Source organism: Microdochium trichocladiopsis (genome assembly GCF_020744255.1).
Source record: "Microdochium trichocladiopsis strain MPI-CAGE-CH-0230 chromosome Unknown B0I36scaffold_8, whole genome shotgun sequence".
NCBI classification, from domain to species: domain Eukaryota; kingdom Fungi; phylum Ascomycota; class Sordariomycetes; order Xylariales; family Microdochiaceae; genus Microdochium; species Microdochium trichocladiopsis.
Window position 1 is genome coordinate 1,097,387 of NW_025763551.1, and position 27,706 is coordinate 1,125,092.

At 57.7% G+C, this 27,706-nt stretch overlaps 9 protein-coding genes and 1 non-coding gene across 10 annotated transcripts; 8 read left to right on the forward strand and 2 right to left on the reverse strand.

Annotated features, from left to right (window-relative positions):
• Positions 1-507: 507 nt before the first annotated feature.
• B0I36DRAFT_386364 (uncharacterized protein) lies at positions 508-3,649 on the forward strand (the record flags this gene model as incomplete). Its single annotated transcript, XM_046161108.1, has 3 exons — positions 508-1,738; positions 1,863-2,002; positions 2,077-3,649. The coding sequence occupies exons 1-3, from the start codon at positions 680-682 to the stop codon at positions 3,647-3,649; spliced, it is 2,772 nt and encodes a 923-aa protein (XP_046009227.1). The 5' UTR covers positions 508-679.
• A 184-nt stretch (positions 3,650-3,833) lies between these two features.
• Positions 3,834-5,374, reverse strand: B0I36DRAFT_329695 (N-terminal acetyltransferase A complex catalytic subunit ard1). Its single transcript, XM_046154740.1, has 2 exons — positions 4,619-5,374; positions 3,834-4,502 (listed from the first exon to the last, which is right to left on the reverse strand). Exons 1-2 carry the CDS (start codon positions 4,929-4,931, stop codon positions 4,126-4,128), a joined length of 690 nt encoding a protein of 229 aa, XP_046009228.1. The 5' UTR covers positions 4,932-5,374; the 3' UTR covers positions 3,834-4,125.
• Positions 5,375-5,922: 548 nt separating this feature from the next.
• Positions 5,923-6,831, forward strand: B0I36DRAFT_365643 (short-chain dehydrogenase; the record flags this gene model as incomplete). The annotated part of the gene is made up of 2 exons (XM_046159177.1): positions 5,923-5,974; positions 6,032-6,831. 2 exons carry the CDS (start codon positions 5,923-5,925, stop codon positions 6,829-6,831), a joined length of 852 nt encoding a protein of 283 aa, XP_046009229.1.
• Positions 6,832-7,204: 373 nt separating this feature from the next.
• On the forward strand, positions 7,205-7,292 carry B0I36DRAFT_t129. The gene has a single exon. It is a non-coding gene; the product is annotated as a tRNA-Tyr (tRNA).
• A 717-nt stretch (positions 7,293-8,009) lies between these two features.
• On the forward strand, positions 8,010-11,806 carry B0I36DRAFT_272674 (FACT complex protein). Its single transcript, XM_046151317.1, has 5 exons — positions 8,010-8,393; positions 8,486-8,570; positions 8,638-8,759; positions 8,825-10,430; positions 10,504-11,806. Exons 1-5 carry the CDS (start codon positions 8,214-8,216, stop codon positions 11,604-11,606), a joined length of 3,096 nt encoding a protein of 1,031 aa, XP_046009230.1. The 5' UTR covers positions 8,010-8,213; the 3' UTR covers positions 11,607-11,806.
• Positions 11,807-12,228: 422 nt separating this feature from the next.
• B0I36DRAFT_329700 (uncharacterized protein) lies at positions 12,229-14,744 on the forward strand. Its single transcript, XM_046154741.1, has one exon. It carries the CDS (start codon positions 12,342-12,344, stop codon positions 14,358-14,360), a length of 2,019 nt encoding a protein of 672 aa, XP_046009231.1. The 5' UTR covers positions 12,229-12,341; the 3' UTR covers positions 14,361-14,744.
• A 215-nt stretch (positions 14,745-14,959) lies between these two features.
• Positions 14,960-18,402, reverse strand: B0I36DRAFT_365646 (uncharacterized protein; the record flags this gene model as incomplete). Its single annotated transcript, XM_046159178.1, has 2 exons — positions 14,960-15,922; positions 15,979-18,402. The coding sequence occupies 2 exons, from the start codon at positions 18,400-18,402 to the stop codon at positions 14,960-14,962; spliced, it is 3,387 nt and encodes a 1,128-aa protein (XP_046009232.1).
• Positions 18,403-20,019: 1,617 nt separating this feature from the next.
• B0I36DRAFT_152795 (formaldehyde dehydrogenase, glutathione dependent) lies at positions 20,020-21,821 on the forward strand. The gene is made up of 5 exons (XM_046148538.1): positions 20,020-20,131; positions 20,308-20,437; positions 20,503-20,638; positions 20,737-21,374; positions 21,438-21,821. The coding sequence occupies exons 1-5, from the start codon at positions 20,111-20,113 to the stop codon at positions 21,650-21,652; spliced, it is 1,140 nt and encodes a 379-aa protein (XP_046009233.1). The 5' UTR covers positions 20,020-20,110; the 3' UTR covers positions 21,653-21,821.
• Positions 21,822-22,292: 471 nt separating this feature from the next.
• Positions 22,293-22,984, forward strand: B0I36DRAFT_351948 (uncharacterized protein; the record flags this gene model as incomplete). The annotated part of the gene is made up of 3 exons (XM_046157059.1): positions 22,293-22,547; positions 22,597-22,757; positions 22,870-22,984. 3 exons carry the CDS (start codon positions 22,293-22,295, stop codon positions 22,982-22,984), a joined length of 531 nt encoding a protein of 176 aa, XP_046009234.1.
• A 2,146-nt stretch (positions 22,985-25,130) lies between these two features.
• B0I36DRAFT_248995 (uncharacterized protein) lies at positions 25,131-27,521 on the forward strand (the record flags this gene model as incomplete). Its single annotated transcript, XM_046150433.1, has 3 exons — positions 25,131-26,603; positions 26,655-26,753; positions 26,997-27,521. The coding sequence occupies 3 exons, from the start codon at positions 25,131-25,133 to the stop codon at positions 27,519-27,521; spliced, it is 2,097 nt and encodes a 698-aa protein (XP_046009235.1).
• Between the last annotated feature and the right edge of the window lie 185 nt (positions 27,522-27,706).

Consider the following 27,706-nt stretch of genomic DNA (forward strand, 5'->3'; position numbering starts at 1 on the left):
GCAGACTGCTCTCTGCCTATTAAACGGCGAGACACGGCCAGGGCCAGCCATGGCGGTGTCCAGCACAGCGACAGCTGGCACTAATGCTTTAAAAAGTGGTTGCCTGATACAGCTACTCAGCCTCACAAGTTGGTCATTGCCACGACGAGGCCTTGTCGTGGTCCAAGCGAACCATAGTATGCTTGTGAGCAGCTTTACGGCAGTGTCATATCAGGTACGAGATTTGGGTGCATATGGTGGCGGGCGATCAGGCAGCAGCTTAACTGCACCTGCATGGAGCCGTTGCGACGCCCACATCTGGGCTAGGACAGAGCAAAGCTCCCACGCAATATTGCGGGATCTTGAGCTTTCTATTGCAGTCCATTGCTAGCAATGCCACTTCTGTTGTTGCTGCGTACCTTGTAATTGGACCCTTCCTCTAGTCAATGTTCAAGGGCTCGCAAGTGTAGTCAGAACTGGTGTCTGACACCCCACGCTCTGGATGGCGCGGCATCGGCTTATAGAATAGCCCGGTTTCCAGCAGCTGACCCCGAAATCCGTTCTCCTCCATTAGAGCTTCTCACCTAGGCACTTGCAACTGCACCCGTCATATCCTGTCCTCTCTCTACTCCAACTGCTTATATTTCTTGATCGTCACCCACATTTGCATGCTGTCTTGCAACTCACTGCCAAGGCCGCCATGGAGCCCCATGATCCGCCCCCACCGTACTCTGAGACCTGGACGGACGCCGCCTCCGTCGTCCCAGGGCCCTCACCCATCATCGGGACCGGCTCCGACGATGCGTCCCTTGCCGCATCCTCCACTCGCAGCAACATAATATACACCCCCCCGGAGACTCCCACCAGCGAATTTCAACACGGAGTCGCGTCCGGTGTCTCGTCGTCCTCCCCTGTCCATACAGGCACCACCACGAATCATCGCCAGAGCCACTCAAATGCCTCGGCTCAGGCGTATTTCGAGTCTCGCCCTGCCGTCGTCCAGGCCGGATCACCGGCAGCCAAGGACAATGTCCCTTACGGCAATACAAAAGTCATTATTCCAATCCGCGTAACGCAAGACACCACACCAGAGGACCTCGCATTCCCGGACATTCTCGCTGCGGGGCGCCACGATGTCAGCGAGCAGGACTGGCAGACGTTCGTCAACTACCTGATTCCTGACCACATCGCACGCTCCAACGCGAGCGTCATCAGCCGCAAACTCCAAGACCAGTCTGGCGAGCACGACAGCACCACCACCACCACCACCACCACTTCCCCGTCACCGCCACGGCCAGGGTGGGACAGCGAGCTCGCACAGGCACAGCTAGACCAGATCAGATCGACGTTCCCGGATCATGCGCTGGCGGAGCGGACGCGCATCGCGCGGAACGCGGTGTGGGAGTGGAACGACGGGTTCTTTGCCCAGAGGGGTGTTGCTGTCCAGCTCGAGGTTTCCCAAGCACCAACTGCAACGACGGGGCCGACGGCACGGGCATCGGGCACTCGATCGATGCCTGGCGCCTGGGATTTCGAGCCAGCTGATCCCTACGAGAGGTCGAATACTCGAGACCCTCGTGAGCGGACATCGTCGCAGTCACCACATCCGTCACAGGCTTCTTCAGCAGGGCAAGGACAGCGGGCTTGTCCTGGGTCTTCCCGGTGGAATCCCTTCAGCCAGGCACTACGCCTTGGCCCGGTGAAGATTGACGGGGATCGGGTCTCGATTGGCAACTCATTCGAGGCAGACAAGTCTGGGGTAAGATGGAACGGTGTTTCCCTAGAGGAGATGCTTGCTCGACAGGGCTTCCCCTCGCCGTCGCAGGGCGCCCACCAGCCTTGGGGTGGTCATTGGGGCAGCAGTCGGGGAGGCGGCCTTTCAGGGGTCCCTTTCGGTCGCGGCGGTATGGATCGCGGCATATTCGACAGAGGCCGAGGAAGGGGTCATGGTTGGGGCTGGGGCGAACCTCACCGTGGCCATCCTCACCATCATCATGATTCAGTGCCTGGGCACGAGCAAGGCGTACACGATCACGGCCATGGGACACCTGGCAACGCTCAGGGCCGACCTCGCAGCCATTCACGAGCGTCGCACAGGTCTGACCACTCTGATGATGGCCGGAGCTCCATATCTGGATCTTCAGTCAGCTCCTCATCCTCCTCTGCCTCGGCCCCCTCGATCGGCAGCTTGCCCGACTACGAAGACCTCCGCGACGCCCAGCTTCCCATCGTGAAGCAGTCCATCAGCGTATGGCTCGCACATCCAGAACAGCCCGTCACACGGGAGATGGTGCGCGCAGCGAAAGCAGAAATCAAGAGCGCGAGGAGAGCACCACCGAAGAGTACGCGGAATGTCAGAGGATCCGCCTCATCGTCTGCCGTCTCCTTGTCTCGGGCCGACGACCTGCGACCGCCGCCGCCGACATACGACGAGGCTCAGGCTGCTGATAACACGGCGCTCCGAGAGGAGGTCAAGGCTCTGATGGCTGCGTTCGAGGGGCTCAAGCGAGAACAGAAACAACGGCGACGCAGCGAGAAGAAGCAGCGGCGCGCCGCGCGGAGGGAGAAGAAGAAGGAGAAGAGGGCCCAGAAAAGGGCGGCGCGAGCCGAGAAGCGTGCTGCCCGGGCGGACAAGAGGACTGGAAGGCATGGAGCGCGGGACCAGCGACGCCAGCAAGCGCAAAAACAACGGGACGAGGCGCAGCAGGAACGCGAGCGACAGCTTCAGGAGCGCAAGCGGATACGGGACGAGCAGCTGCTCCGGGAGCAGCAGGACCGCATCAGGGAACAACAGGCACGCCAGCAGCAGCTGGAAGAGCGCCGGAGTCGATGGGCGCAATGCGGGCCTGCGGGCCAGCATAGTCCAGGCGCCCATCACGGCGGGGGCGGAGGAGGAGGTTGGAGTCCCTTTGGCGGCTTTGGGAGAGCTGGTGCCTCGTCCTCCTCCTCCCCGTGGGGTCAGTCACCTCCAGGCCCGCCACAGATGGCCCCCACGGGTATACATTATCAACATGATCATCCTCACCCCCCTCTCCATGTCCACATACCTCACCACAGTGTCCAGCCGATCGTGGCCCCCACTCCCTATGGTTCTCTGGCACATCCCCACCACTACGGACCACACGGGCAAGGTGCTGGATTGCCATTGGGAGGAGGACTGGCGGGTAATGGTTCTCGTGGTGGCTTTCCCGGTGTCCATGGGCAAGGTGGTGCTGGTAGGCAGCATGAGAACAACATCCCTGGTGCCGGCCCGCAGCCACAGCCTCAACCTCAGACTTCGGGTTTATATCAGCCTGTGCCATATCACCACGACGACAGCGATAGCAGCAGCGATAACCGTGGCATCCGGATGGCCGACAACGATCACAGTAATGATGGTGACCTAGCGTCCGGCATCAACAGTCTGTCCCTCGGCAGCACGAAGAATCAAGCAGCGGACCACACCGAAGCGCGGATAGCGGATGACATCCAGCAGCTGTCCCTGCTGGAGCAGCCGAGGTCCTCTGAAGAGCAGCAGCATGGTTCCGTGCCCCCGGGGGATTCGGGCCGGAGCGAACGGTGCATTCCGGCTGATCAAGTTGAATGGGATGCCCTCGAGCGCGCGATGGCGGAATTGCTGCACGATGCGCATGGTTTGAAGACTGACGCGGGTAAGCAGGGGACACGATAATCAAGCAAGTGGAATAGGTGTTTGCAGTGATATCCATGGTGTCCGTCCTTGTGAAGAATCAGAATTCAAATGACCTAGTGTAAAGAAAACATTGTTTTTGGCTGGCGTACATGAGAAGTCACCCATGTAACGTTTTATTTTCGATCAGCAATAGAAATATAGCACCGAGTTAGTACCCAGAACTTGATTTTGTCTTTGGTTTTGTCTATGCCTCCTTTACGCCTTGCCAAGATTTTGTCGTTACCATACACTGTGGTACGTCAGAGGACGACCGCCGTGGCGCTACTCATTGACTGTTGGACTCTCCTATTCGACCTGACGCCTCTGTGATTCTCCCTCGTGTCGCGAGCTGGAACTGTCCCCGAGTGTCGTTGACAGCCGCTTGATGACGACATTAGAGGTCGCGTGGCACCTCCTCGGATTCCGGCCGAGCCCGCTGCCTTGGTCTGTCCCCATCAGAAGGAATGACAACACTTCTATGCCTGTTTGCTCTCATTCTTCTCCACCAGCTCAGCGATTCCAAGCTGCCTCCCGACCTTGACCTTGCGCTTGGTGTCCTTCGGCCGGCTTGGGAGCGAGTCATTGGCTGCACCAGCCTCGCCGACCGGCTCGCCCTCGTCCTCGGCTTCGCTGTCGCCGTCCTCCGCGTCGCGGGCATCCTGAACCTGCTCCCGAATGGTCGACAAGTCGAGCTTCATGCAGTGCGCATCCTCGCCGTCGGCGTAGTACTTGGGCTCCGACTTTTCCTGGTCGAAGCCGAGCGTCTTGGTGTAGAGGTGGATGGCGGCCTTGTTAGAGACGCGGACGTGCAGAGAGACATACTGCGCGCCAAAAGTCTCGACCATGGCAAGCTCTAAAGTCGTGATGGATCATGGTATGTCAGCAAGGGGGTGTTCCCACGACGTGCCTGAATATCGCGGTTCGATGCTTCCAGGGAAGAAGGACTTCTCCCCCAGGCCTCGGACTTACGGCTCTGGCGCATCAGCTTTTCAGCAATGCCTAACCTCCTGTGCGTCCGCATGACACTGAGAGAGGTGATGTGGCCGTGCTGCACGCCGTCTGTGGGCTCCTCCTCCATCTTGGCCAGGACATAGCCGACAATCTTTGGGTAGTCGTATGGGGTCTTCTGGGGCCGCGAGACGTCGACGGCGACGTAGGAGAGCTGGGGCCATGACAGGGCGTGGTAGAGGTAATACTTCATGAAGTAGTTTTCGGGCAGGTTCTCGAGGTTGGCATGCTGGATCAGCGGGATGTCGCTGGGCTCGAGGCGTCGGATATCCATTGTGTCTGATTGGGGCCGCGGTCACGGTAGGTATTGGACAAAGTCGTCGATTGAGTTGGCGCAGGGAACGGGTCGTCCGAAGGGGCTCGTTCGTCGACGCAGCCGCAGAGGGTTTGTGGTGGTCTCGCAGCGTTCCGCAGCTATGTCATGAAATAGTGCCACATGTAGAATCGTGCAATTGGGTGGACTGCCCGAATGCTCTCCGCGGGCGGTTGGTGGGGTTCACTCTCGTCCGTGTCGGCAGGCAGGAGCCACCAGGTTACGATGACCAATTGGGAATCTCAATAGAAACCGACACACGCCATTCTCTTCTTCTACAAAGCCATGCCCAAATGGTAAAGTATGCTTGGACGACCATCTTTACCAAGGGAGTTTACAAAAAAATTTTTCTCTCGATGTAGGAGTCAAGGTTGGGGATTCAAAGATCCAGCAACCAAAAGTACACCGTGCCGAAGAGCGCGCACTAGAGGGCGCGGGGCAGGACCCCGAAAAGCACATACATACAAGTACCTTAAGTAAGGTAGGAGAGAGCTGCCAGGCGGCCATATTCACTATCGGGGGTTGTGGTTTGCCAGGCCTGAGGGCCCTCTGCTCGCCATTGGAGCGCATGTCCCAGGGGAATTTAGGCTTGTTTGATACTCCGCTGCGGGGCGCCGGCTCAGGTCCAGCTCGCGTTGTATTGTTGCGCATGGCGTATCTTGTGATCACAGCAAGTCGGTTGCATGGATTACGTTGCATCTATGAGTGGACTGCTACCGAACCCTAGGTACTCTATTTTGAAGTATATAAATCTTCTTGCTGTCCGTGGTTGCGAACAACTGCCTTCTCCAACATCACCAAGTGAACAAAGTCGTCAAGTCTGCCGCTCCTGCGAGTTGCTACGGTACACATCTGCCTCCAAAAAGAGCCTCGAGCCTCCTCCTCCTAAGGCAAAATAATACTTGTGTCTACCGAAACCGTCCAGTCTCATCGTTTCCGATCCGCTTTGAAAATGAGTCGCGTGTTGGCCGGAAAGCTGGCAATCGTCACCGGTGCCTCTCGTGGTAAGTTCTCGGCAGGTCAACAATGCAGAGGCGTTCATGACTTTTAACAATGACCAGGCATCGGCAAGGCGATTGCTGAGAAAATTGCCTCGTATGGCGCCAACGTTGCCCTCGGCTACACAGCAGAGTCTTCCAAGAGTGCTACCGAGGAGTTGGCTGCTCAGCTCTCGTCCCAACACAACATCCGCACGTTCCCAGTCCAGGCGGACCTAGGCACAGTCGAAGGACCCAAGGCATTCATTGCGTCTCTGAAGCAGCAGGCGGCCGGATCGGATGGCTCCTTTCAGATAGACATCCTCATCAACAATGCTGGTGTGGCACACAACAACCTCTTGCCCAAGATCACGCCCGAGCAGTTCGACATCAGCTACCGGGTAAATGTCCTTGGACCGTTGCTCCTGACCCAGGCTGCGGAGCCATACCTGCCCCACGACCGCTCCGGCCGCATCGTCAACATTTCTTCCATCTCGAGCACGACCGGCTTCATCGAGCAGTCTGTCTACGGTGGCACCAAGGCCGCCATCGAGGCCATGACCCGCACCTGGGCGCGTGAGCTGAGCGAGCGTTGCACTGTCAATGCCATCAACCCGGGCCCCGTCGAGGGTCCCATGTACTCCAAGAACAGCGACGCCTTCAAGCGCGAGATCAAGCCCTGGCTGCAGCACACGCCACTTATGCAGGCCCGAGAGGGCGTCGATGCTCCCGAGGTCGTCGAGGAGGCCAAGACGGGTGGAGGCAGACCCGCATATACGAGCGAGGTGGCGGGCATCGCAGCCATGCTCTGCGGGCCCGACAGTCAATGGCTCACTGGGTCAGTTGTCGGCGCGAACGGAGGTTTCATATTTGGACTGTCTTGATAGGCATGATGTAGTTTGAAGTGCTGGAGCAAGTTTGCTAGCTTTTATTCCGGCAGTTTCAGCAATGGATCTAGCAGGATCGCTCTGACTGTGGCTTCAAGCTCAATGACGAAAGTACACTTGATGGAAACCATGCATTGAGACACGGACAAGACATATGATACAGCATGAGAAAACGTGCACTTACCTTTTGTCTCCCATTCCTAGTCGGGTTCTCTTTAAATGAGCTCAGGCAGTAAAGCCAGATACCTATAATCCAGACGCGCAGGTACACAGCCAAAAATTGAAGTTTTGTGCTTGATATATACTGCTCTAAAGGACCGCCAATCAAAGCAAAGCCTCGACGAGTAGTTCAACTGCTCCTTGACCAGCTCCCTTGGTGGTGTAGTTGGTTATCGCGTCAGACTGTAATTGTAAGATTTGTAATCTGAATGTCACCGGTTCGATTCCGGTCCGAGGGAAACCACGGATAAATTCCATTTTTGCTCCGTCCTCGTCCCGCCATTGGGACTTTCTCCTTTGGTGCCCTTGATTGTGCATAGGCGGCACGGGGCGAGCTGTTTGTCCAACCCTGCAGAATGTCATGGGGAGACTTGCAACTACTTTTTGACCTTGGCATAAACTTGTGATCTACACACGGAAGTGACACGCCTGTCTTTCTCGAAGCCTGAAAGCAAGCTCAGGGTGCCAAAACGACGAGGTGCACACGATCCGTCCGATCTCTGGCATACACTGCACATGAACTGCTGAGTGATGCAAGTTGTCGCCAGTTGGGCCTGGTAGTGTTTGTTCCATCATTTTAGTCGCCTAAGACCGGCGGCCTGCAGGTGCGCAGAAAGTGGATGCAGCGCGTGGTTGGACGCGTAAAGGGTGCCGGCCGGGTGTGGCCGTGCGTAGAGCATGCAAGAGGCGCGTCTGGGAATCCCCACTCTGCATCTTTGCGCCTGCCGCCAAGCCCGTGCAGGACGAGGCGCAAAGTCGAGCAGCAAGCAACAAGGAGACAGGTCTCAACAGCGACAAGACGAACAGGTAAATTTGCTGCGACTCACCAGAATCTCACTACTCATCTCTTGTGTTCTCACGGGTTGCTCAACAACAACAGCCGCTGCCTGCGCATCGTCAGGTCCTTGTTTCGTCCTCACATAGCACGGGCCGCAAGCTAGCTGCAACTTTGCATCACCACCTGTTGGCGCAGCTCTGGCGCAAGCTCCAGCAGCGCCCAGGCAGGCAGGCACCTACCTAGCTCGACCCTGTCGCCCTTTTTCTCCGTCGCGCAGCCAACCTGACCCTCTCCACAAGACCTCCTCATCCTCACCAACCCACACTCAACTGCTGCAGCGACTTGCTATCACGACCGCCCAATCGCGGTCCTAGCCATCGCCATGGCCGACATCAAGATCGACGGCAAGCTCTTCCAAGAGCGCATCAACCACTTCGTCAATGCTTGGAAGGCCGACAAGCGCGCTGGCGACGCCATCTTCAATGGCGCCTCTTCCATTGTCATTCTCATGGGCAAGCTCGCCGAGGACGCGCCCGAATTCCACAAGAACAATGCCGTGCACGTGAGTCATATTCCCTAGCCACGCGCCCTTCTAGCACTCCAGTCTCACGGCCTTGTTCAATCTCATACTGACAGTGCTGCACCATATTCTAGTTCTGGCTTCTCGGTTACGAGTTTCCCACGACCATCATGCTGCTGACTCTCGAAACGCTCTACATTGTGACTACAGCGAAGAAGGGTAAGGAGAAGGACCAAACATGCCAAAGTCGTGCGCCTGGGACATTGCTGATTTCCTCCATGTACAGCCAAACATCTCGAGCAGCTTAAGGGGGGGCGCTTCCCCGTCGAAGTCCTTGTTCGTGGCAAGGATGCCGCCGAGAACGAGAAGCAATTCCAGAAGCTGGCCGAGACCATCAACAGCGCCGGCGTAAGTTTCTCAGCCCTGAGTCTATCTTCACGATTGTTTACTGACCGCAATGCGCATGCCTCCAGAAGAAGGTTGGCGTCCTTACCAAGGACACTTCCAAGGGCCCTGTCATCGACGAGTGGAAGGCCGTCTTCAACGACAAATGCAAGGACCAAGACCAAGTAGACATCGCTCTCGCGCTTTCGACCTCTGCCTTTTCCATCAAAGACGAAACCGAACTCAGAGCCATGCGGACCGCCTCCAAAGCCTGTGTCGCCCTCATGAACCCATACTTCCTTGACCAGATGTCGGACATTCTTGACCAGGAGAAGAAGGTCAAGCACAGCGCTCTTGCCAACAAGGTCGATCAGAAGCTGGACGACGATAAGTGGTGGAAGAGCGTAGAGCTGCCTAACAAGCAGCGCTTGCCCTCCGACTTTGACCACGACTCTCTCGATTGGCTTGTCGGTCCATCGGTACAGAGTGGTGGCAAGTACGACCTCCGGCTTATGGCTGAGCCGACCGACGACAATCTTCACGCCGGCATCATCATCGCAGGTCTGGGCCTGCGATACAAGTCCTACGGCTCGACGATTGCGCGGACATTCCTAGTTGACCCCAACAAGTCTCAGGAGAACAACTACAAGCTTCTGTACCAGGTTCATAACCTGATCCTCAAGGAAGCCAAAGATGGCGCAGTCGCCAAGGATGTCTACGGAAAGGCTCTCGCCTACATCAGGTCCAAGCGGCCTGAGATGGAGAAGCACTTTGTGAAGAACGTCGGATCTGGCATCGGTATCGAGTCGAAGGACCCTACACTCGTGATCAGTGGCAAGAACAGCCGAACGCTCAAGGATGGCATGACGCTGTCAATTACGACGGGCTTCACTGACGTGGAGAACCCCTCGCCGCAAGACAAGCTAAGCAAGGTTTACTCGCTCGTCATCACGGACACGATTCGCGTCACCTCCAGCGAGCCTGTCGTCTTTACTGGCGATGCGCCCAGCGATATGGACTCGACCTCATTCTTCTTCAAGGACGATGAGGAAATGCAGCCCACACCCAAAAAGGAGAAGAAGGACGCGCGCGTCGGTGCCGTCGCGACGAAGAACATCACCAACACTCGCCTACGCTCTGAGCGCACGACTCAGGTCGACGAGGATGCCGAGAAGAGACGGCGCGAGCACCAGAAGGAGCTTGCAGCGAAGAAGCAGAAAGAAGGCCTGGATCGCTTCGCCGAGTCTACAAGCGGACAGAATGGTGCAGAGGTCAAGAAGTTCAAGAAGTTTGAGTCGTACAAGCGCGATAACCAGTTCCCCTCCAAAGTTCGCAACCTTGAGATTGTTGTTGATCAGAAGAACGGGACCATCATCCTCCCAGTCATGGGTCGTCCAGTCCCTTTCCACATTCACACAATCAAAAATGCCAGCAAGAACGACGAGGGCGAATGGTCCTACCTGCGGATCAACTTCTTGTCGCCGGGTCAAGGTGTGGGCAAGCGGGACGACCAACCCTTTGAAGATGCCTCTGCACAATTCGTGCGCAGCTTAACCTTCCGATCGCTTGACGGAGATCGTTACGAGGAGATCGCGACCCAAATTGCCAACATGAAGAAGGAGGCGTCCAAGAAGGAGCAAGAGAAGAAGGACATGGAGGATGTCGTTGAGCAGGAGAAGCTAGTCGAGATAAGAAGTAAGTTATCTCCCGCCCCTGGCTCTCACAGCATCTACCACTTCGGCTTTGCATACTAACATGCTGCAACCAGATCGTCGCCCTGCTGTCCTCGACAATGTCTTCATCCGACCTGCTATGGAAGGCAAGCGTGTTCCTGGCAAGGTGGAGATTCATCAGAATGGTATTCGGTACCAGTCGCCACTCAGCACACAGCAACGGGTGGATGTTCTGTTCTCGAACATCAGGCACATCTTCTTCCAGCCTTGCGACCACGAGCTGATTGTGGTCATCCATGTCCATCTGAAAGACCCCATCATGATTGGTAACAAGAAGAAGACCAAGGATGTCCAGTTCTACAGGGAGGCCACGGACATTCAGTTTGACGAGACTGGCAACCGGAAGCGCAAGTACCGGTACGGCGATGAGGACGAGTTCGAGGCCGAGCAAGAGGAGCGCCGCCGTCGTGCTGAGCTGGACCGCCAATTCAAGGCCTTCGCCGAGAAGATTGCCGAGGCAGGCCGAAGCGAGTCCCTCGAAGTCGACATGCCCCTCCGCGAGCTTGGTTTCCACGGTGTGCCCTTCCGCAGCAATGTTTACATCCAGCCTACTACAGACTGCCTCATCCAGGTCACGGAGCCTCCGTTCCTGGTCGTCACGCTAGAGGATGTCGAGGTTGCCCACCTGGAACGTGTTCAGTTTGGCCTGAAGAACTTTGATATGGTCTTTGTCTTCAAGGACTTCACAAGAGCGCCGGCGCACATCAACACGATACCTGTGGAGTCATTGGAGGACGTCAAGGAATGGCTTGATTCGTCCGACATTGCTTACAGCGAAGGCCCGCTCAACCTTAATTGGCCGACTATCATGAAGACTGTCACTGCAGACCCTCACCAGTTCTACGCCGACGGTGGTTGGTCCTTCTTGCAGGCTGAGAGTGATGACGAGGGTCAGGAGGAAGACGAAGAAGAGTCCGCCTTTGAGATTGACGAGTCCGAGCTCGATGAGGCTAGTGAGTCCAGTGAGGAGGATTCTGATTTCGATAGCAACGCTTCAGATGAGGCCAGTGAGGAAGGCTCGGACGAGGAAGACGAGGGCGAGGACTGGGACGAGCTTGAGAAAAAGGCCAAGAAGCGGGACCGCGAGAGCGGTCTCGAGGAAGAAGATAGCCGCGGCAAGAAGAAGAGAAAACACTGAAGGAGGGTGCGGTGGTTGAGGTTCTTGGAGAGGACCTGAGCGCGCCTGCAAGGCTGACTCCGATGTATGATTCAGTGCAGAGTAATAGGGACATTTGGTGCTTGAGAAGCGTTCGAGAATGGGCCGGCAGGCCAACAAAGCATTCCCGCTGGAAGGCGTAGTAGGAGTTTACGATACAAATTGACTGCGGCTGTTTCTCTACATGCACTGGTGAGCTCGTGATGATGAGGCTCAGGCTGTTGAACAATGGTCATGCTAGGGTGGCATGCTGGAAGGGGCTGGGACGGACGGGCAGAGGGCGGCAGGGCTGCTGGAGATGTGGACGCGCAAGGCCGACGTTGGCCAAGACAGCCAAGACGTGCTATGCTGGGGATGGCGGGACGAGATTGGTAGGGTGTGGGTCGGCCAAGCCAAGCTGGGCTCAACGGGCTCTGGGCGTCCAGGTTTGGTCTCGCCTTCTCATAGTCTTGACTGTGTCTCCTTTGCCTGACCGAGATGGCCCCCCGGCCGCTGGTAATTTAGAAGTAAGCATAGAGTTGACAAGCAGCGCAGCGGTAATAAAGTGGGAAGGCACACCCACAACCCAGCGATCTCGACTTCCTTCCTTGGCTCCCGTCCCTCCGCCGCATTCCCCACCCCCAGGCACGCATATCAGAGCTTGGAGCATCTAGGATTTCACTCTGGGTAGAGCAGCCTTTCCCGCATCAAAGAACCGTGCTTGCAAGCAGTAGCCGAATGTCCCAACTCTTTGGTCGGGTCCGGAACAAGCTATCGGGTAGTCAGGCCGATATCGATCCCCACCACTGGCGCCTCCCGCCAGCTGCCTCTTACACGGCGACCAAGAACAACAACAGAAGTGGTAGCGACAACGGCAACAACAGCACCGGCAAGAAACAGTCTAGGCACACCCCTCTTATCCCAAACCCAAAGATCTTCAAAAATGCCTTCATCCCGCCAGATCCAGAAGCTGGCCTCGGCACTCCCAGCCGCAGCGGCACCGGGCTGGGCAGTAGCATGGTCGACGTCACCAACAATAACGATGCCCCAATCTATCCTGACGTGAGCCATGCTGCTGTCCACCTCGCCCTTTTGGAGTGCTTCCATGATCTCCGCCACAGCGCAGACGCTCTCGACATTGAGAACCTCAGATCACACACCACGCACCATCTTCGCCAGCAACAGCACCACCCGCCCACATACAGCGAGAAACCTAGACCTCTGGACCTTGCTGCTACTGGGCCAGGCGCTCCCACCCCGACTGCTGATAACCATGACGGCGCTCAAAAGTGGGATCTGCTTGTCCGCCTAGCCGTCGACCGCTTCGGCGTCTGGTGGCGCGACATCGCCAAGGTTCTGCAGCATGCCTCGGTTTACACGCACCTGCGGCACCCAAAGGCGGCCGTCCAGCTCGGCGAGAACTATCTTCCGCCTCTTGATGTCCTGCTCGTGTGGTACGTCTTTATGCTCCATGGCGACGGCGATGCCTACGCGTCGGCTTGTCGTGACCACCGCGACGTCCCACGCCTCCAACATTTGTGCTTCCCCTGGGAGGCGCTTCGCTCTGTAATCGACACAAACTCTCCGGGGCGGTACCACCACCCGCTTGCCAACAGAGTACAATCTTCTGCCTCTTCTTTGTCTTCACCATCGTCAGCAGCAGCAGCAACTGTGGTCTCACAGACTGCAGGAGGTCACATCCCTGTTCAAAGCGGATTTGCTTACAACCTCCCCCGAGCGGCTCAGGCTCTTTTCCGGACTCTGAGCTCGCAGGACGCCGACGTCGCTGCGTACCTCAAGAAGCCTCCTCCATATGTTGAGGATCACTCCCCATTCGCGTTTGACGGCATCGACCTCTATCGCGAGGTAAAGAAGCTCTTTGGTACGAGACCAAGCGACCCCTCTTCAATTACTTCCAAGGCATTCGTGGATGAGTCGCACGATTTGCTCTGGATCCGCTCCCCTAGTCTTGTCGGAACCTTGGATCGCAATAGCCGACAGTACTTTGAGTGTCTGTTGAGTGGTCAGCTCGATCCGTCGACCATGTCGCACCCAGCTGAGGATGACCCGCTTGGCGACTTCCGACTGCCTTTTGGTCTCGAGCTCTTGTGGAGAACACATCGTCTTTACCCGATCCAATATCGGCTATTCTACGAGGCCAAGCTTGGTCAGGTCCTTTCCGGACAGCGTCTACTGCCAGAAGAAAACACTACATTGATGAGTGGGTTTGATGGCGGCTATGCAGAAGAGATCGAAGAGACAGTGCGCGTGGAGCAGCTCGATCCCAGGGCCAGTGTTACCTCACGTGCTACCCGCAAGAAAGCTATGTGTCTGTGCTGGACGTGCGAGCGTATTCGCGACGACGCACCAGACTTTGCATACTTCGTGGCCCCATCTCGCATGCCCTCATGGCCCATGTCTCCGTTGCACCAATGCTCGTCTTCCTCTTCCTCTGCATCCGTGTCTTCGGCATCCATGGCAGACGACCCCATGTCAACGTCGACATCGTCCACTCCGGCTTCTTCACCTTCTTCAGTGCCGTCTGCGCTGGTGAGCGACGCCACTTGCTACGACCCGTCACACATTCAAGGCCTGAGCGGCGATCAGCTCCGACGGATCCAGGACGACATCGCGTTCTACCGCGCAGTTGAGAGCAAGAGGCGCGCGGGAGAGTCCTTGCCGACACGCACCCTGACGGCGGCGGAGAAGGAGGCGGTGAGGAAGGCGAAGGAAAATCGGTATATTCCAGGAGTTTGAACACACAGGAAAACAGACTTTCCGCCATAGTCGCTTTCAGGCGCCACGGGTTGTATAGTTTACGATGCGGAGAAGAGGCACCTTGGAGTGTTTAAAGATAGCATACGATTGTTGTGGAAGTTGATGAGGCATGGAACAGGTTGTAATGCCGCGGGTATACGAATGTACGCTTTTCATTTCCAGAATCTTTGAACTGTGCCACAGAGTCGTTTTTGTTTGGACTGGTACGTCGTCCACTGTGGCATTGCCTCTAGTCCAAACGTTACCAACATGGATCAAACAAGAGGATAACTGCTCATGCTTCGACAGAAGCAATTTTCTTTTTTTTTACACGCCATGAATTGTCACACGGGAACATCCTTCCCCTCAGCGGTTTCTGTGTAGGTTCTCCAGCTTGGTGAATAAATTGTTGTGTTTGTGTGCGCGCACCTTGCGTGGTACATCTTCATCATCTTGGTCTTTCTTCTGTGTATCTCTCTTTCTACAGTACATTGGCGTGAAGAAACAAAAAAATAATTAGAACGGTCATTGGGCGCCTGTTCTTATCCATGACGACCAATCGGCCCCAAAGGTCAAGGCGACTAGCCTCGCGCGAGCGCTTACACGATGACACTGTCCGCCTGCTCGAGCCAGAGGTTCGCCAAGTCCCTCGTCAGCCCGAGCCGGATCTTCCTGAGCGCGTCCTGCGACTGTGACGACGAAGAGCTATTGTTACCGCCACTCCCGTTTCCATTACCGTTGCCATTGCCGCCACTGCCCACCGTGATGGCACCCGTCGTCCGCCAGTCCCAGCTGCGCTTGATGGTTCCCTTGATCATGCCCGACTTGACGACAGACTGCTTGAACTGCGACGCCATCATCGAACTGCCCGTGAGCATGAACGACCCGCCGCTCGCGGTGGTCGACTTCTTCATGAGGTCCGCGGGCGTGGACCCCTTGACGCCCTGGCCGGACGCGAGGACGAGCTTGAAGAACTCGTCCGCGGCGTCGTAGACGCGCGACCCGACGCTCTGGATGTCCTCGATCGCCTTGAGTAGCACGTCAATCTGCTCCAGCGTGATGACGGCGGGGGACTGCCCGATGAACACGGAGGCCTCGCCTAGCAGCGCAAGCAGGAAGTCCTCGCTGACCACGGCGTCCCGGCTGTCGTCGTACAGGCCACCGCGGATGTTGTCGTCGGCACTAGCGATGACTGCGATGAGCGCGCTGGCAGCCTGTTGGCGCTTCGCGACCGAGTTGCGGCCTGTCGGGTTCTCGATGCTGTCTCGGCGCTCGTAAAACCTTCGCAAGGTGGCGTATCCGCTAAGCATCTTGCCCAGGAGCTCCGCCGCCTCGAGGTCCTGTTTTGCGAACCGCTCGAGTGTGGTTGTTCGTTCTTGGAGAAGCGACCGCAGGTTCTCGTCTAGTTGGTTCTCTGGTGGATAGACTGTCGACTCCACGAGAGAAATCGACATGAGTGTGTTGAGTACGTCCCGAAGCTTGTCTGGCCGGTGTGCCAGCGAGTAATACCACAGTGTCTGTCCGTAGCGATGTGTGTCACGGGCAAGAATGTCGCCAAAGGTCTGTATCCTTTGTTAGCATTTCTCAAGGTAACTGTGCCACAAATGACCGGGCATACCTCAGCAGTGTCCTCGGCAAAGTTAATCATGCCAAGCTCGTTAAGCAGCCTCCAGATTTTGTCGACAGTGTCGTGAGAGCCCTCGTCAATCGTGGCCAACACGCCTCCTAGCAGTTCTCTGACGATCTCTTCCGATCGCTCCGGTGAGTCGAGGCGTCCAACGACCTGCACAGCGAGCTCCCATCCATCGCGGCTTGTCCTGCCGGTGAGGCCTTGTCCAGAGACATGTTTCCGATCCCTCAAACCGCGGGCATAGTGAATCAAAGTAGTGTCCTTGAGGCCATCTTTCTCGTCCATACCTGCAGCAGTGCTCAAGCCCAAGACTTCCATGTCTTCCTGGTCGAAGCTCTCCATCCCGATGAGATTCTGTGGCTCGGAAGGTGGGAGCCAGCGGCCGAGGGAAGCAATTTCGGCCACAGACGAGGCGACTGGTAGAGACCACATTCTGAGGATACTGATGGCAGCCTCGACGTTGCCTTCAAACACACAAGCCACGCCGACCTCGATCGCGTCTGTGGAGTTGAAGTGGAAGTTTGATTCTGTCGTCGCATGCAAGCACATGGCGAGCCGGTCAAAGAATATATCATCCGCGTGCGAGTCACCCGCAGCTGTGATCGACCTGGATAATGAGCGGCCATGGGAAGACTTGTTGTGGCCGTCATCCCACCACCCGAACAGGCCGAGCGTCGCATCACACCAGTCGTTAGCAGCAGCTAGGATCGGATCGGGCTCGCCAACCATGATACTGTAGAGAGACTGCAGGTTCTCGTACACGTCCCACGGGATCAGACTCTGTGCCCGCCTTGACATGCCTGCGAGCGACTGCGTACTATCCATCATGTCGGAATACTGGCCGCGACCGCCGCGCCCGAAACTTGACTGCGCGGGGACCTTTCCTTCAGCAAAGCTGATGAGGCTCTCCTTGGCTGCTTGAGCCTTAAGACGGAACAGTGTCCAGTCGCTACTGCGAATATCCCAGCTACCATCGCTGTGCGCTGGGCATTGCTCAATAACAAAGCACATATCCTCTACCGCACGCACGATATTTTCGGCCGCGTGGCTCGCGTAAAGAGGCTTACCCCGTGGCGCCTTCTTCGCGGATGCCCATGCGGCGCCTCCGAGGAGCTGGATCGTGTCGGAAATGTTGCCACGAATCAAGGAGCTGAAAACACATGGCCAGAAGAGCGCATGCGCTGCAGGAGCTGGGCGATAGTTCTTGACGGTCTGGATCTGGTCCTTGTCGAGGTTCTGATTCTGGTCCTGCCACTCGAACAGTATTCCAGGCAGAGCTTGGTATCTGGGGCCACCGAACTCTGTCTGGCTGGGCGGGTTGTGATATAAAGTGAGCATGAGTCTCGCAAGATACTCTGCCTTCTTGAAATCGGGTTCCTCGGCGCTGGGCCCAACCTTGGCGGCCTGCTCGCGATATGGGGTCAGCATGGAATTAGCATGAGGAGCCCACACACGGTCGAGTAGCCTGACGGAGGCCTTGGAAAGTGCCTCCTCGAGGAGCTCTACATCGTCTGTGGGACCAACACCCTCGTCGTAGAGGCGGTTGATGATGTCTTCGGTTTGCAGGATCACATTTGCAGGTTCAGACACCTGTGCAAAGTCTGTATGGCTTGTCAGGTCCTTAGCCAGAGGGACATAGCGGCACTCGCGCCTTCGTGTGTGGCGCATTGATGAGGCCCGCATGATGTTATCTGCTTCTCGTCGCACACGCTCGTCCGCTGCCGGGGTCGTCAGCATCATCGCGTCCTCTTCGCGGTCATTGAGAGCTCCTCCGTATGGCTCGACACTAGCGATCTCACGCAAGAGGTCTTCTTCGATGTCGTATTCCGCATCGGCATCCTCGTCCATGGCCTCGTCCCGACCTTCGTAATCGTCTTCGCCCTCCGCATCTTGGTAGTCGTCATGGTCCAGCTGTAGGGTATCGTTGCCATTCTCCGTATCGTCGCCGTCGGACTCGTCGTCGTAGTTGATTCCAAATGTCCCTGGCCGGCTCGGGGGCAACTCTTGCTGGTATTCCTGTTCCTCCTCTAAGCCCTCGTCGTCGTCGTCGTCATCATCGCCAAAGTATTGCCTGCTGAGACTCGAAGGTTGCCTGGTGGTTGATCCACGGGCAGACCGAAGAGACCTGCCTAAAGGTGCCTTGTGACTCTTGACAGACGGGCTCCGGTTCGCGGTGGCCTTTGGCCTCCCAAAGTTGGGGGCTTTTACAGAGCCGGCCATGACGCCAATGGAGCTCTTCAAGAATGACGGGGAGGGCTCGCCAGCGGGTGTGAAGGAAGCTGCCGAGGACGGTGGCGGAGGCCCGGCTGGGGTGGTTGATGGGTGGTCTGCATCGTAGACGTACCGTGAAGCTGCGCTTCTGCGTTCTGGGGTCGAGGGGGCTGGACTGGAGCTAGGCAGGTGGAACGGCATGATGGCTGGCTGCTGCGCAACTGTTGTCGCAGCGTGTCAGGGCGGATGGTTCGCTGCTGCTTATTGTGCAGCCAGGGTCGCGTGAAACAGTGCGGCGCTCTGTGAGTCGGGAGCAGCAGATTCTGGGTGATGGGCAGCGCATCGACTTTTGTTGATGTTTAGCGCTGGTTAGGCAACGGCGCGGATGCAGCCCAGAGGTTTGCACAGACGGGTTGCATGAAGGCCGCACGCTTGAGACGGGTGAGTGAGTGAGCGGCGGTCCGCAGTAAAGGCAGACGTTGCGAGCAGGGCAGTATCGTAAGGTGTGTCGGTAAATGCCCTGTCTTGTGCGTGCGCCAGCGAATTGCTCAACGCGACTTTGAGGCTGGCGCCAATGTTGGAAATTTCCAATGGAGCTGTCGATGCGCGCCTGAGGTTGGACAGTGCGCATGGGAGCTTTGGGCACCCAATTGACACGTTGGAGAGCTTCCGAGCTCCAGGTAGTGCAGGCAGGAGGGACCCAGCGCATTAAGGTTGTTACGAGCATCAAAAACCACGCCAACGTCATCTGTGAGCAACTCGACCACACGCAAGAATTGGTCATGGCCTGCGGATGGGAGGGCCATGCTTACCAGAACCCAGCCTGCCTTCTTCGATGGCTCTGTCAAAGCAGGAGTGCGCACGGCTGCGATGTTGATAAACCATGTTATGCATGTGCGGCTGCTCAAACTTGGAGCTGGCCACCAGGCAGTAGCCAAGAACAACAAAGTGACAGGCGCAGATCCGCCGAGAACATGCTACGATGACATTATCACACACACACGACATGCGACCAAGTGACTGCGAGTGCACAGTCTCGGTTGAGGAGGACAAAGGCCGAAGCGACATCAAGGTCCCCGTGCTGCAATTGCCTGCCTGGGTACAAATACCCGGGCCCGACTGCCGGCGCCCCGGGTCTGCTTTCCTCCTCAAGCAGAGAGCCAGCCCACTTTGCACGGAACGGACAAGACGACAACACCCAACAGGCATGCTCCGCGCTAGCCAAGTGGCCCAGCAGGCGCGGGCCCAGGATCAGACATGACATGCCGAAGTCAATGATTTCCCCGACCCAGCATACCGAGAAAAGTCCACTCCGCCTCCCGAGACCGGCCAGCCCAAGTCCCGGCACCTTATCACTGACCGAGCCGTGAAGGTGCCAAGCGGCCAGCTGGGGCGCGTGAGGCCAGGAGGGGTCTTGGCCGGTGCGCCCGACGACGATCCTGTAAGCTGCGAGAGTGCGTCTCCTTTGTGCAGAAGGTGTGCAGGCAGGCGGTTGACGCGTCGTCGTCGGGATTTCTGGGGTGCTACAAACTGCCGGCAAGGGGGCCAGCCTCGAACTCTGCAGCGCAGAGTGAGCAACCATGACAACACCGTCGGCACACCAGGTGTGGTGGATGAGGGCGGGGTCTGGCTGGGGAGCAGGACGGCTCCAAGCAAAGAATTGGAGAATCGGCCGGCTGGTGCGGGCCCAGGTGCGTGCAGTCAAGTTGCGTCGACACCTCACCATCAACTTCTATCTGCGCTGCCGCCCACCTGCCCCGCCATCCAGCAACAGCTTCCAAGGTTCCCTTATAACCTCTTCGGGCCGCCCTCCCTCCCGTCCAGCGCGACTGCTGCCCTCCTTTTCCTTTCCTGCTCGAAATAGCTTCATTCTATTACCCTTCCGTTTGTCAGCCCGAATCCATCCGCAATGTCTGACACCACCGGCAAGGTACGTCATCGCCAATAGCTAAGCCCAAGCTCAGCCCAGCTCGGCTCTGCTCTGCTCTTCTCCAACCCCACCTCGCTCGCCTTCGTGGAGGCGCTCTGAGCAGCCAAGTTCAAGAAACAGCGACCAATGACAAGTCATACGGTCCACGGAGCTAACGCTGTTCCTCCGATCCTCAGACCATCACCTGCAAGGCCGCCGTCGCCTGGGAGGCCGGCCAGCCTTTGAGTGTTGAGGACATCGAGGTTGCTCCTCCCAAGGCCCACGAGGTCCGCATCAAGATTCACTACACGGGTGTCTGCCACACAGGTATGCCGTTTCCCCGCGCCGTCAGCTTCGTGACGAGCCGGCAGCTAAGACAGTCGCAATACAAGATGCCTACACCCTCTCCGGCAAGGACCCCGAGGGTGCCTTTCCCATTGTTCTCGGTCACGAGGGTGCCGGTATCGTCGAGTCCATTGGCGAGGGCGTCACCAACGTAAAGGTCGGCGACACCGTCATCGCGCTCTAGTAAGTTTACGCCCTCTCGGCAGCTAATTCCGCTCGAGCTCCGGTCGCACAACCAGCTATGCCGATCCAGGCTGACCACAAACGCCTTCCTCGTACAGCACACCCGAGTGCAAGGAGTGCAAGTTCTGCAAGTCCGGCAAGACCAACCTCTGCGGCAAGATCAGAGCCACCCAGGGCAGGGGTGTCATGCCCGACGGTACTTCGCGCTTCAAGTGCAAGGGCAAGGACCTCCTCCACTTCATGGGCACCTCTACCTTCTCTCAATACACCGTCGTCGCCGACATCTCCGTTGTCGCTGTTCAGCCTGATGCTCCAATGGACCGGACGTGCCTGCTGGGCTGCGGTATCACCACCGGTTACGGCGCCGCCCGCATTACCGCCAACGTCGAGGAGGGCTCCACCGTCGCCATCTTCGGTGCCGGCTGTGTTGGTCTGTCCGTCATCCAGGGTGCGGTTGTCCAGAAGGCCAGCAAAATCATTGTCGTCGACGTCAACAAGACCAAGGAGGAGTGGGCCAAGAAGTTTGGTGCGACCGACTTCGTCAACCCCAACGACTTGGGTGACCAAAAGATTCAAGACAAGCTCATTGAGATGACGGATGGTGGCCTGGACTACACTTTTGACTGCACAGGCAACGTCAACGTCATGCGGGCTGCCCTGGAGGCTTGCCACAAGGGTTGGGGTCAGAGTATCGTTATCGGTGTTGCCGCTGCTGGCCAGGAGATCTCCACACGGCGTAAGTGCCAACTCCAAGTCTGGTACATGAATTTCAAGTCACTAACAGACATCTTACTTGCAGCATTCCAGCTTGTCACCGGTCGTGTATGGAAGGGTTGCGCGTTTGGTGGCGTCAAGGGCCGAACCCAGCTTCCCGGTCTCGTTTCGGATTACCTCGAGGGCAGACTCAAGGTTGACGAGTTCATCACTCACCGCAAACCCCTCGACGAGATCAATGCCGCTTTTGACACGATGAAGGCTGGCGACTGCATCCGCTGCGTCGTGGACATGAAATAGGCTAGGTCTGCAGCACAGAGGGAGCCACGCACGACTAAAAAAGTAAATAATACCAATTAAAAAGGCACGCTGCTAGGCGACCACTGAGTGAATGCTGTCAGGTGGAGTTGCAGAGACTCTCACCGATATCGGCGCTTCGGTCATCGAAACATGCTCTGTGTGGGACGGGCCAGCAGCACGTGGCGGACTGTCTCGCGACGGGACTCGGCTTTATAAGTGAGCCAACATTGGGCCACGCGATGTGTATGTCAGCTGTGATGAGTTATGGACAGACTGTGGCCCAAAGGAGTGGTATGGACTGCTGCAAGTCTACTGCGGGTCTCACAACGCGCAGGCATCATTCCCAAACATTTGTGGAAAATGCTTTGTCCATGCACTTCAGCTTAGGGCAGTGCTGAAGTCTGAAGGAAATAGAGCAGACCTTGGATTTCGACGCCAGTTCGACCAGGAGCATTGAATGCTTTATGCTTGATTGTCGAGGACTACCGCCTGATTGGGGTCTTGGGTTGCTCGATGATTGCGCCGTCATCTGAATATTCCCCTCAGGCTTTGTTCTTCGGTTGCTTAGTGGAAGTGATATCCAAGGAGGTGCGGAAGCACTCTTACACGATTCCATTGCACTTGCTTGTTGTCGCACGTCATGCCTGCTTGGCTGCCTGACTGTGTGCCGCCCGACACCTCCAGGGCTGTCCACAAAGGATCACAGTCCAGTCAAACACAGCATGGATTGCATCAGCTTCACTTTCCCAAGCACCGCACACGACCGATCCGCACCATTCGCAGTCTCCACATGCATGCGCCATGCGCCATGCGCCATGCACCTACCTGCCTGCCTGCCTGCCTGCAAGTCGGCACGTCCCCACGACCTCGACGCCGCACGCTGCCCGCAGCCACGGTCAGGAGGCGCGGCAAGCAGCTCTAGAAACACGACTCGACACGTGTAGCACTCTCGCGCGGCGCTCTTGCAGGAATGGCTGCCCACCGCGACCAAATCAGAAAAGGGCTGGAGACGAAAACGCATGCATGCACTTTCATCCCACTTGTACGCCAGAGGATCTGATCTTGTGATGCTGGTTCTCGTGGCAGACCTCGGCCCCTGTGACAGGTAAGGAAGAGGCAGCAGAAGAAGGTTGGGCATCCTGCCTGCATTTCGAATGCATGCGACAAAGCAGCCCTGCGAGCTCATAACTTCTGCCGCCACTGCGACATTCGTCCAGAAGAAGACGCTTGGTCTCCTCTCCAACCAGTGCAGCGGCGGCGAGACTGGCAAAGGCAAAATACCGCAAGCAGACGTATGCACATGCTGCTTCTAATGCGACCAATCAGGACTAGACATCGTGAGCATTCGCGATGCTTGCGATACCTAAACTACCCTGCGAGTGGATCTTTCGCGACCGCTTCTCGAGGTATGTGGGTCGTGTACCATCTGATAACCGCGCATCGCCATGACAACTCTCCACTTGCGAATCATCACCTGTGGCGGACAGGTGTGTTGCGTATGACGAGAACCTCTCGAGGAAACAAATCAGTCGGCTCGTCCTCAATTTACGTGGTTGACGGGAGAAGCCGCCGGCTTGCACCACACTAAAGGGAGACTGGTCCACGCATGATATTCTCTGCTTCAGACCTGCAAATCGAGTAGCCAAGCCGGGCCTCGTGATACGAAAAGGTCTGCAGTCTTCGACTCACATGCCCTGGTCGGCACCATATTTGCGACGCATTCTTATTTGTGCGCACAAGTCGAATGGTGTGCGCCTGCTGCGGCCAGCATGCAGCTCTGCCGTCCCGGTCGGCCGTCCGTTGCGAGGTGTGATGGAACCGGTCCCAAGCAGGGTCCCACGGCCACTCGAGCTTGCCGTGCAGCATGCAAGTGCAGCATGCCGGTTTATTGTGGGGAGATGGACCTTGATACGGACAAGGGCATGTTCAGCAGGACGACCCGCGAGACCACCATTGGGGTTTTGAATCCTCGCGCCGCGTGGGAAAGTCGACACTTCGCCCACGCGGGAAGCCAGGGTCAGGGTGGCTGTGTTTCAGACCCCTTCTTTCTCAAAGAGTATCTGGACACACACAAGATATGGGAAACCAGTGACACGGCTCGATAGATGGACGACCCTGGACGAGCGGGCAGAAACGAAAGCCACGCCCGGAAACACCTTGAGACATAGGACGGAAGTTTTCGCCCGCCAACAACTGAGACTCTATCTAGTGTGGTTCGTGGACAGCGCAGACGCTCTCGAATTATGCGAGTCTCCAATAACCATCCACATGGCGACAGTCAAGCACGACAAGCATGTCCGAGAAGACCCGAAAAATGTGATCCGCCCGGACACACACCCATGCTCATCGCTACGATGCGCCATCGGTAACAACGGGGGCCCAGCGCTGTCTTTTATACCAGGCTAGGGTCGTCGGGGGACGCCAGCGCGGCAGTTTCGCGTCAGTGTCGCGTGGGGGATGCGCGCCGGCGGCGGCTGTCAGTGATGGCCCCCAGCCCCCTTTTGGGACGACGACAGGTGCAGCTGCAGCTGTGATTGGGCGGGTGTTTTGGCGGATCTGCCCAGGGCGACAGTGCCGGGGGTGGCCTGGCTGCAGCGGGAAGCCCCCGCAATGTTTCAAGTGCGCTGACTGGTTCTGGGGCCCTGCGGTTGAGACGGGGCTTGACTGCGGTGCAGCTAGGCCCTGCCGGCGGCCTCGCCCGGCAGCCACTCAGCGTCCCCGGCGCGCCCAGTTTAGGCCTCTCGCGCACCGGCACGGCCTCTGAGTGGCTGCAGCCGGCTGCTGCATCCTGCATGCCGCCTCGCTGCACCTCCACAACGCCAGCAGAATGACTCACCCAACCATCGCCAGCCCGCGGCGGTTGTTCGAAAACACCTGCCCGTCGACCCGTGTTTCCCACGAGGGTGCGAGGATGTGCAGCGCCGCAGGGGGCGCGCGCCCGCAGTCTGCATGCAAAAATGGACGCACTGCACTGCGCTCGAGCGCAATCAGTCACGTCGACGTGGTCTGCTATAACAGGACCGGCCGGCCAGCCCGCCCACGGCCGCTTCTCTTCTTCCACGGGTCCTCATCCCCTGCGACGACGTTGACTCACCACCATCCCAGAAGCCCACCCTCGCCGCCAGGGTCTATAATCCACCCAGACGAGTCACAGCTCTGAGACCACCACCACACCGCCATATGAGCTGCGAATAGCCTCCAGCAAGCCGCACGCACAACCGCCCTGCTGGGCCACGACCTGGAAAACACACAAAAACACAAAAAACGAAACAAATCCTTTATATATCAAAATCCGCCACTCCCGCCACACACCAGACTCAACCACCTTTTCCCGGAATCATCACACCTCAGCTAGATCTTGTCTGTCCCGCTATATGAAAGCTTGCCATTACCAAACCTGGTAGTCCCTTTGTCGAGAAGACAAAACGCTCCGCCGGCCCCCCCCATTCCCACTCCGCCATTACGACATGCAAACATCATGGCACCAGCAAATCAAGCTTTCCACTGCCTCTGGCAAACAGACAGGATCCGCGAGATCCTATTTGAGCTGCTGTCCAAGGAGGACATCTGTAATGTGCGCCGCACCTCGCCGGCGTGCTGTAACCTTGTTACCAAGAGACTATTCAAGAGAACCCACTTGACCTTCACCGCCTCCACCTTCACCCGCCAGAGCAGAGTCCAGGCTCTGTCGAGGATAGGTCACCACATTGAGCACCTCACGTTCCACTTCCCCCATTCGGAAGCCACCTTCCTGCCGCCGCTCATCCACCCAGACTCGGGCCGTGAAATCAGCTTCCTGTACAAGCCACACACCTCCATCGCCTCCGTCCTCGAGCGCCCAAAGTTCGCCAACTCTGGCCTCGGCCAGATCCTGACAGAGCAATACCCGCCCCTCTTCCATGCTGCCTCCAACGTGCCTGCCTTTATCCATGCCATCAAGCATCTCGTCAACCTGAGGCACCTCACCATCCGCACGCCTGGCCAGGACGCTAAAGAGAGGTATCGGCGCGACATTGTTGACTACGCCCTCATCAGCCTCCGCATCTCCCTCGAGCGTGCCCCCATCACTCGGCTCTCCAAGCTCTCCCTCGTCTCCGTCCACCCCGCAGCCTTCATCTACCTGAGCCATGTCCCTGGCGGCTTCGGCAGCCTCCCCTCTGCTGGCCGCAGATGGCGGCAGATCCGGCGGATGAACATCTCGGTTGAGGCCTGGGACTTCTATAGCACCTCTCCTGGTCTTGACCACCTCAAGATGATGGAGGATTACATCCGCAGCTTCTCGGGCAGCCTCGAGAAGCTCACCTTTACCTGGTTGGGCCGCAAGGGACCCTGCCCACTGTCTCTCGCCACTGACCCCCTCTTTGCGCCGCCCCGGTGCACCCAGAAGTTGTTCCACGAGGTCACGTCGCCCATGTCCCCACTGCCACCGGCCCCGGCCCGGAAGCCTGTCGTTCTGCCCAAAGCCCGCTACCTTGCTGTCCGCAACGCCACCATGAACGAACGCCAGGTTGCCGATCTCGTAAGCTCGCACCAGTACACTGTGCGCGAGTTCGACTTTGAGAATGTCGTCCTCATCAATGCCGGAAGCTGGGATAACGCCCTGGCTCCCCTTCTCGAGCACCCCTGCACCAAGGACAACTGGTCTCGCCACTCGTCAGCCACCATTGGCGAGACACTGGAGAGCATCCAGAGCATCCGCGAGGACGTCGCACCCTCCTCGCCTGCTGACCTGTCCGGGCACTCGGCAGCTGTTGCTGCTCTGTCCCGGGACCTGCTAGAGATGGAGCTAGGTCTCGACGACGGCGAGCTGGACGATGACCAGGTGACCATTGCCCCAGACCTCGACTCCGACCTGGAAGCCGCCAGGCAAGCTAGCTTGGCGTGCCCGTCCAGGCTCAAGAAGCGCCGCGTCACCAAGCGTCGGCGCAGACGCAAGGAAAGCCACGAGCGCGTCACGGAGGACGAGCACGAGGAGAAGCCCGAACAAAGGGACATTCTCCAGCGCCTCAAGGACACGACTGCCGAGGTCAAGGGCCTCACGCGGGAGCATTCCTTCTTCCGCCGTCACAGACACAAGAAGACGGCCGATTCGATCGAAGAGGTCCCCGAAACTCCCTGCCCCAAGCCCCGGTTCCTTCGCCACGACACTGGCGACTCCATCTCCTCGCTCCTCGCCGAGCCGCTGAGCTTCACCATGCCAAACTATCCCTCGCAGATGCGGCTCTTTGGCGAGGTCGAGAGCGTCCACTCCTATTGCCCTTCGACTCGTCTTTTTGGCGAAATCACTCGCGATTCACTGCTCGGCTCAGAGCCTGATCTGTACAACTCTACCACGGACGCCGAGTCGGTCTCCGACGACCCTTTCCGTCCACAGACACCTGCTACCCCCACTGGGCCTACCATGAGCATCTCCTCCCCGATCCTCAATACCGAGCCAAGCATGCCCATCCTGCTCCAGCCCGCGGTGTATGACCCTACCGCCGAGCTCTGCTCCGAGATCAGCGCGGTGCAGCGCGACATGAAGGCCGAGGAGGCTCACCGCGCTTATGCCGAGGACGTCGAGATGCAGACCAGCGCCCTGAAGCGGGCGAAAGAGCTGGTCCTGAGCCGCCTCGGAAACCAGACCATCGCCAGCCCAACATCTACCACAAATCAGCACTACAACAGCGGCTTCGGGGCCTCGCTGTACAACGGCAGCAGCAGGGACTCGCGCAAGGACAGTCTTGGATCTGGCGGCTTTCTCAGCAGCGCCAGGTTCCGCGAGGGCCTCTTCCGACGAGGCTCGCCTATCCCACAGAGCCTCAGACACTTCTCGGGACACCATGACCACAGATCCATGGACGTTCCCATCTTGTTCAGCAGGGCATAATTAGGCACACAGCACATGAACCCTTGACCCAGCCTGACCACCAACATACATCCTATCCCTCCGACATCAACACCATCTTCGACTGCGTATATATTAGGGATGGATTACTTTGTGATACATATTCCTCCTTCTCCAGCCTTTCCTGCTTTTCCTCCTTGTCTTTTGTACCACCAGCGCGGCGTACC

Excerpts from the sequence above, each read along its gene's own strand:
- B0I36DRAFT_272674 (XM_046151317.1), top strand. The coding sequence starts at position 8,214 with ATGGCCGACATCAAGATCGACGGCAAGCTCTTCCAAGAGCGCATCAAC. Across the intron at positions 8,394-8,485 it reads ACAAGAACAATGCCGTGCAC|TTCTGGCTTCTCGGTTACGA; the intron begins GTGAGTCATATT and ends ACCATATTCTAG. Across the intron at positions 8,571-8,637 it reads TGTGACTACAGCGAAGAAGG|CCAAACATCTCGAGCAGCTT; the intron begins GTAAGGAGAAGG and ends CTCCATGTACAG.
- B0I36DRAFT_329700 (XM_046154741.1), top strand. The coding sequence starts at position 12,342 with ATGTCCCAACTCTTTGGTCGGGTCCGGAACAAGCTATCGGGTAGTCAG.
- B0I36DRAFT_152795 (XM_046148538.1), top strand. The coding sequence starts at position 20,111 with ATGTCTGACACCACCGGCAAG. Across the intron at positions 20,438-20,502 it reads CACGGGTGTCTGCCACACAG|ATGCCTACACCCTCTCCGGC; the intron begins GTATGCCGTTTC and ends TCGCAATACAAG. Across the intron at positions 21,375-21,437 it reads CCAGGAGATCTCCACACGGC|CATTCCAGCTTGTCACCGGT; the intron begins GTAAGTGCCAAC and ends TCTTACTTGCAG.
- B0I36DRAFT_329695 (XM_046154740.1), bottom strand. The coding sequence starts at position 4,931 with ATGGATATCCGACGCCTCGAGCCCAGCGACATCCCGCTGATCCAGCAT. Across the intron at positions 4,503-4,618 it reads AAAGCTGATGCGCCAGAGCC|AGCTTGCCATGGTCGAGACT; the intron begins GTAAGTCCGAGG and ends TCACGACTTTAG.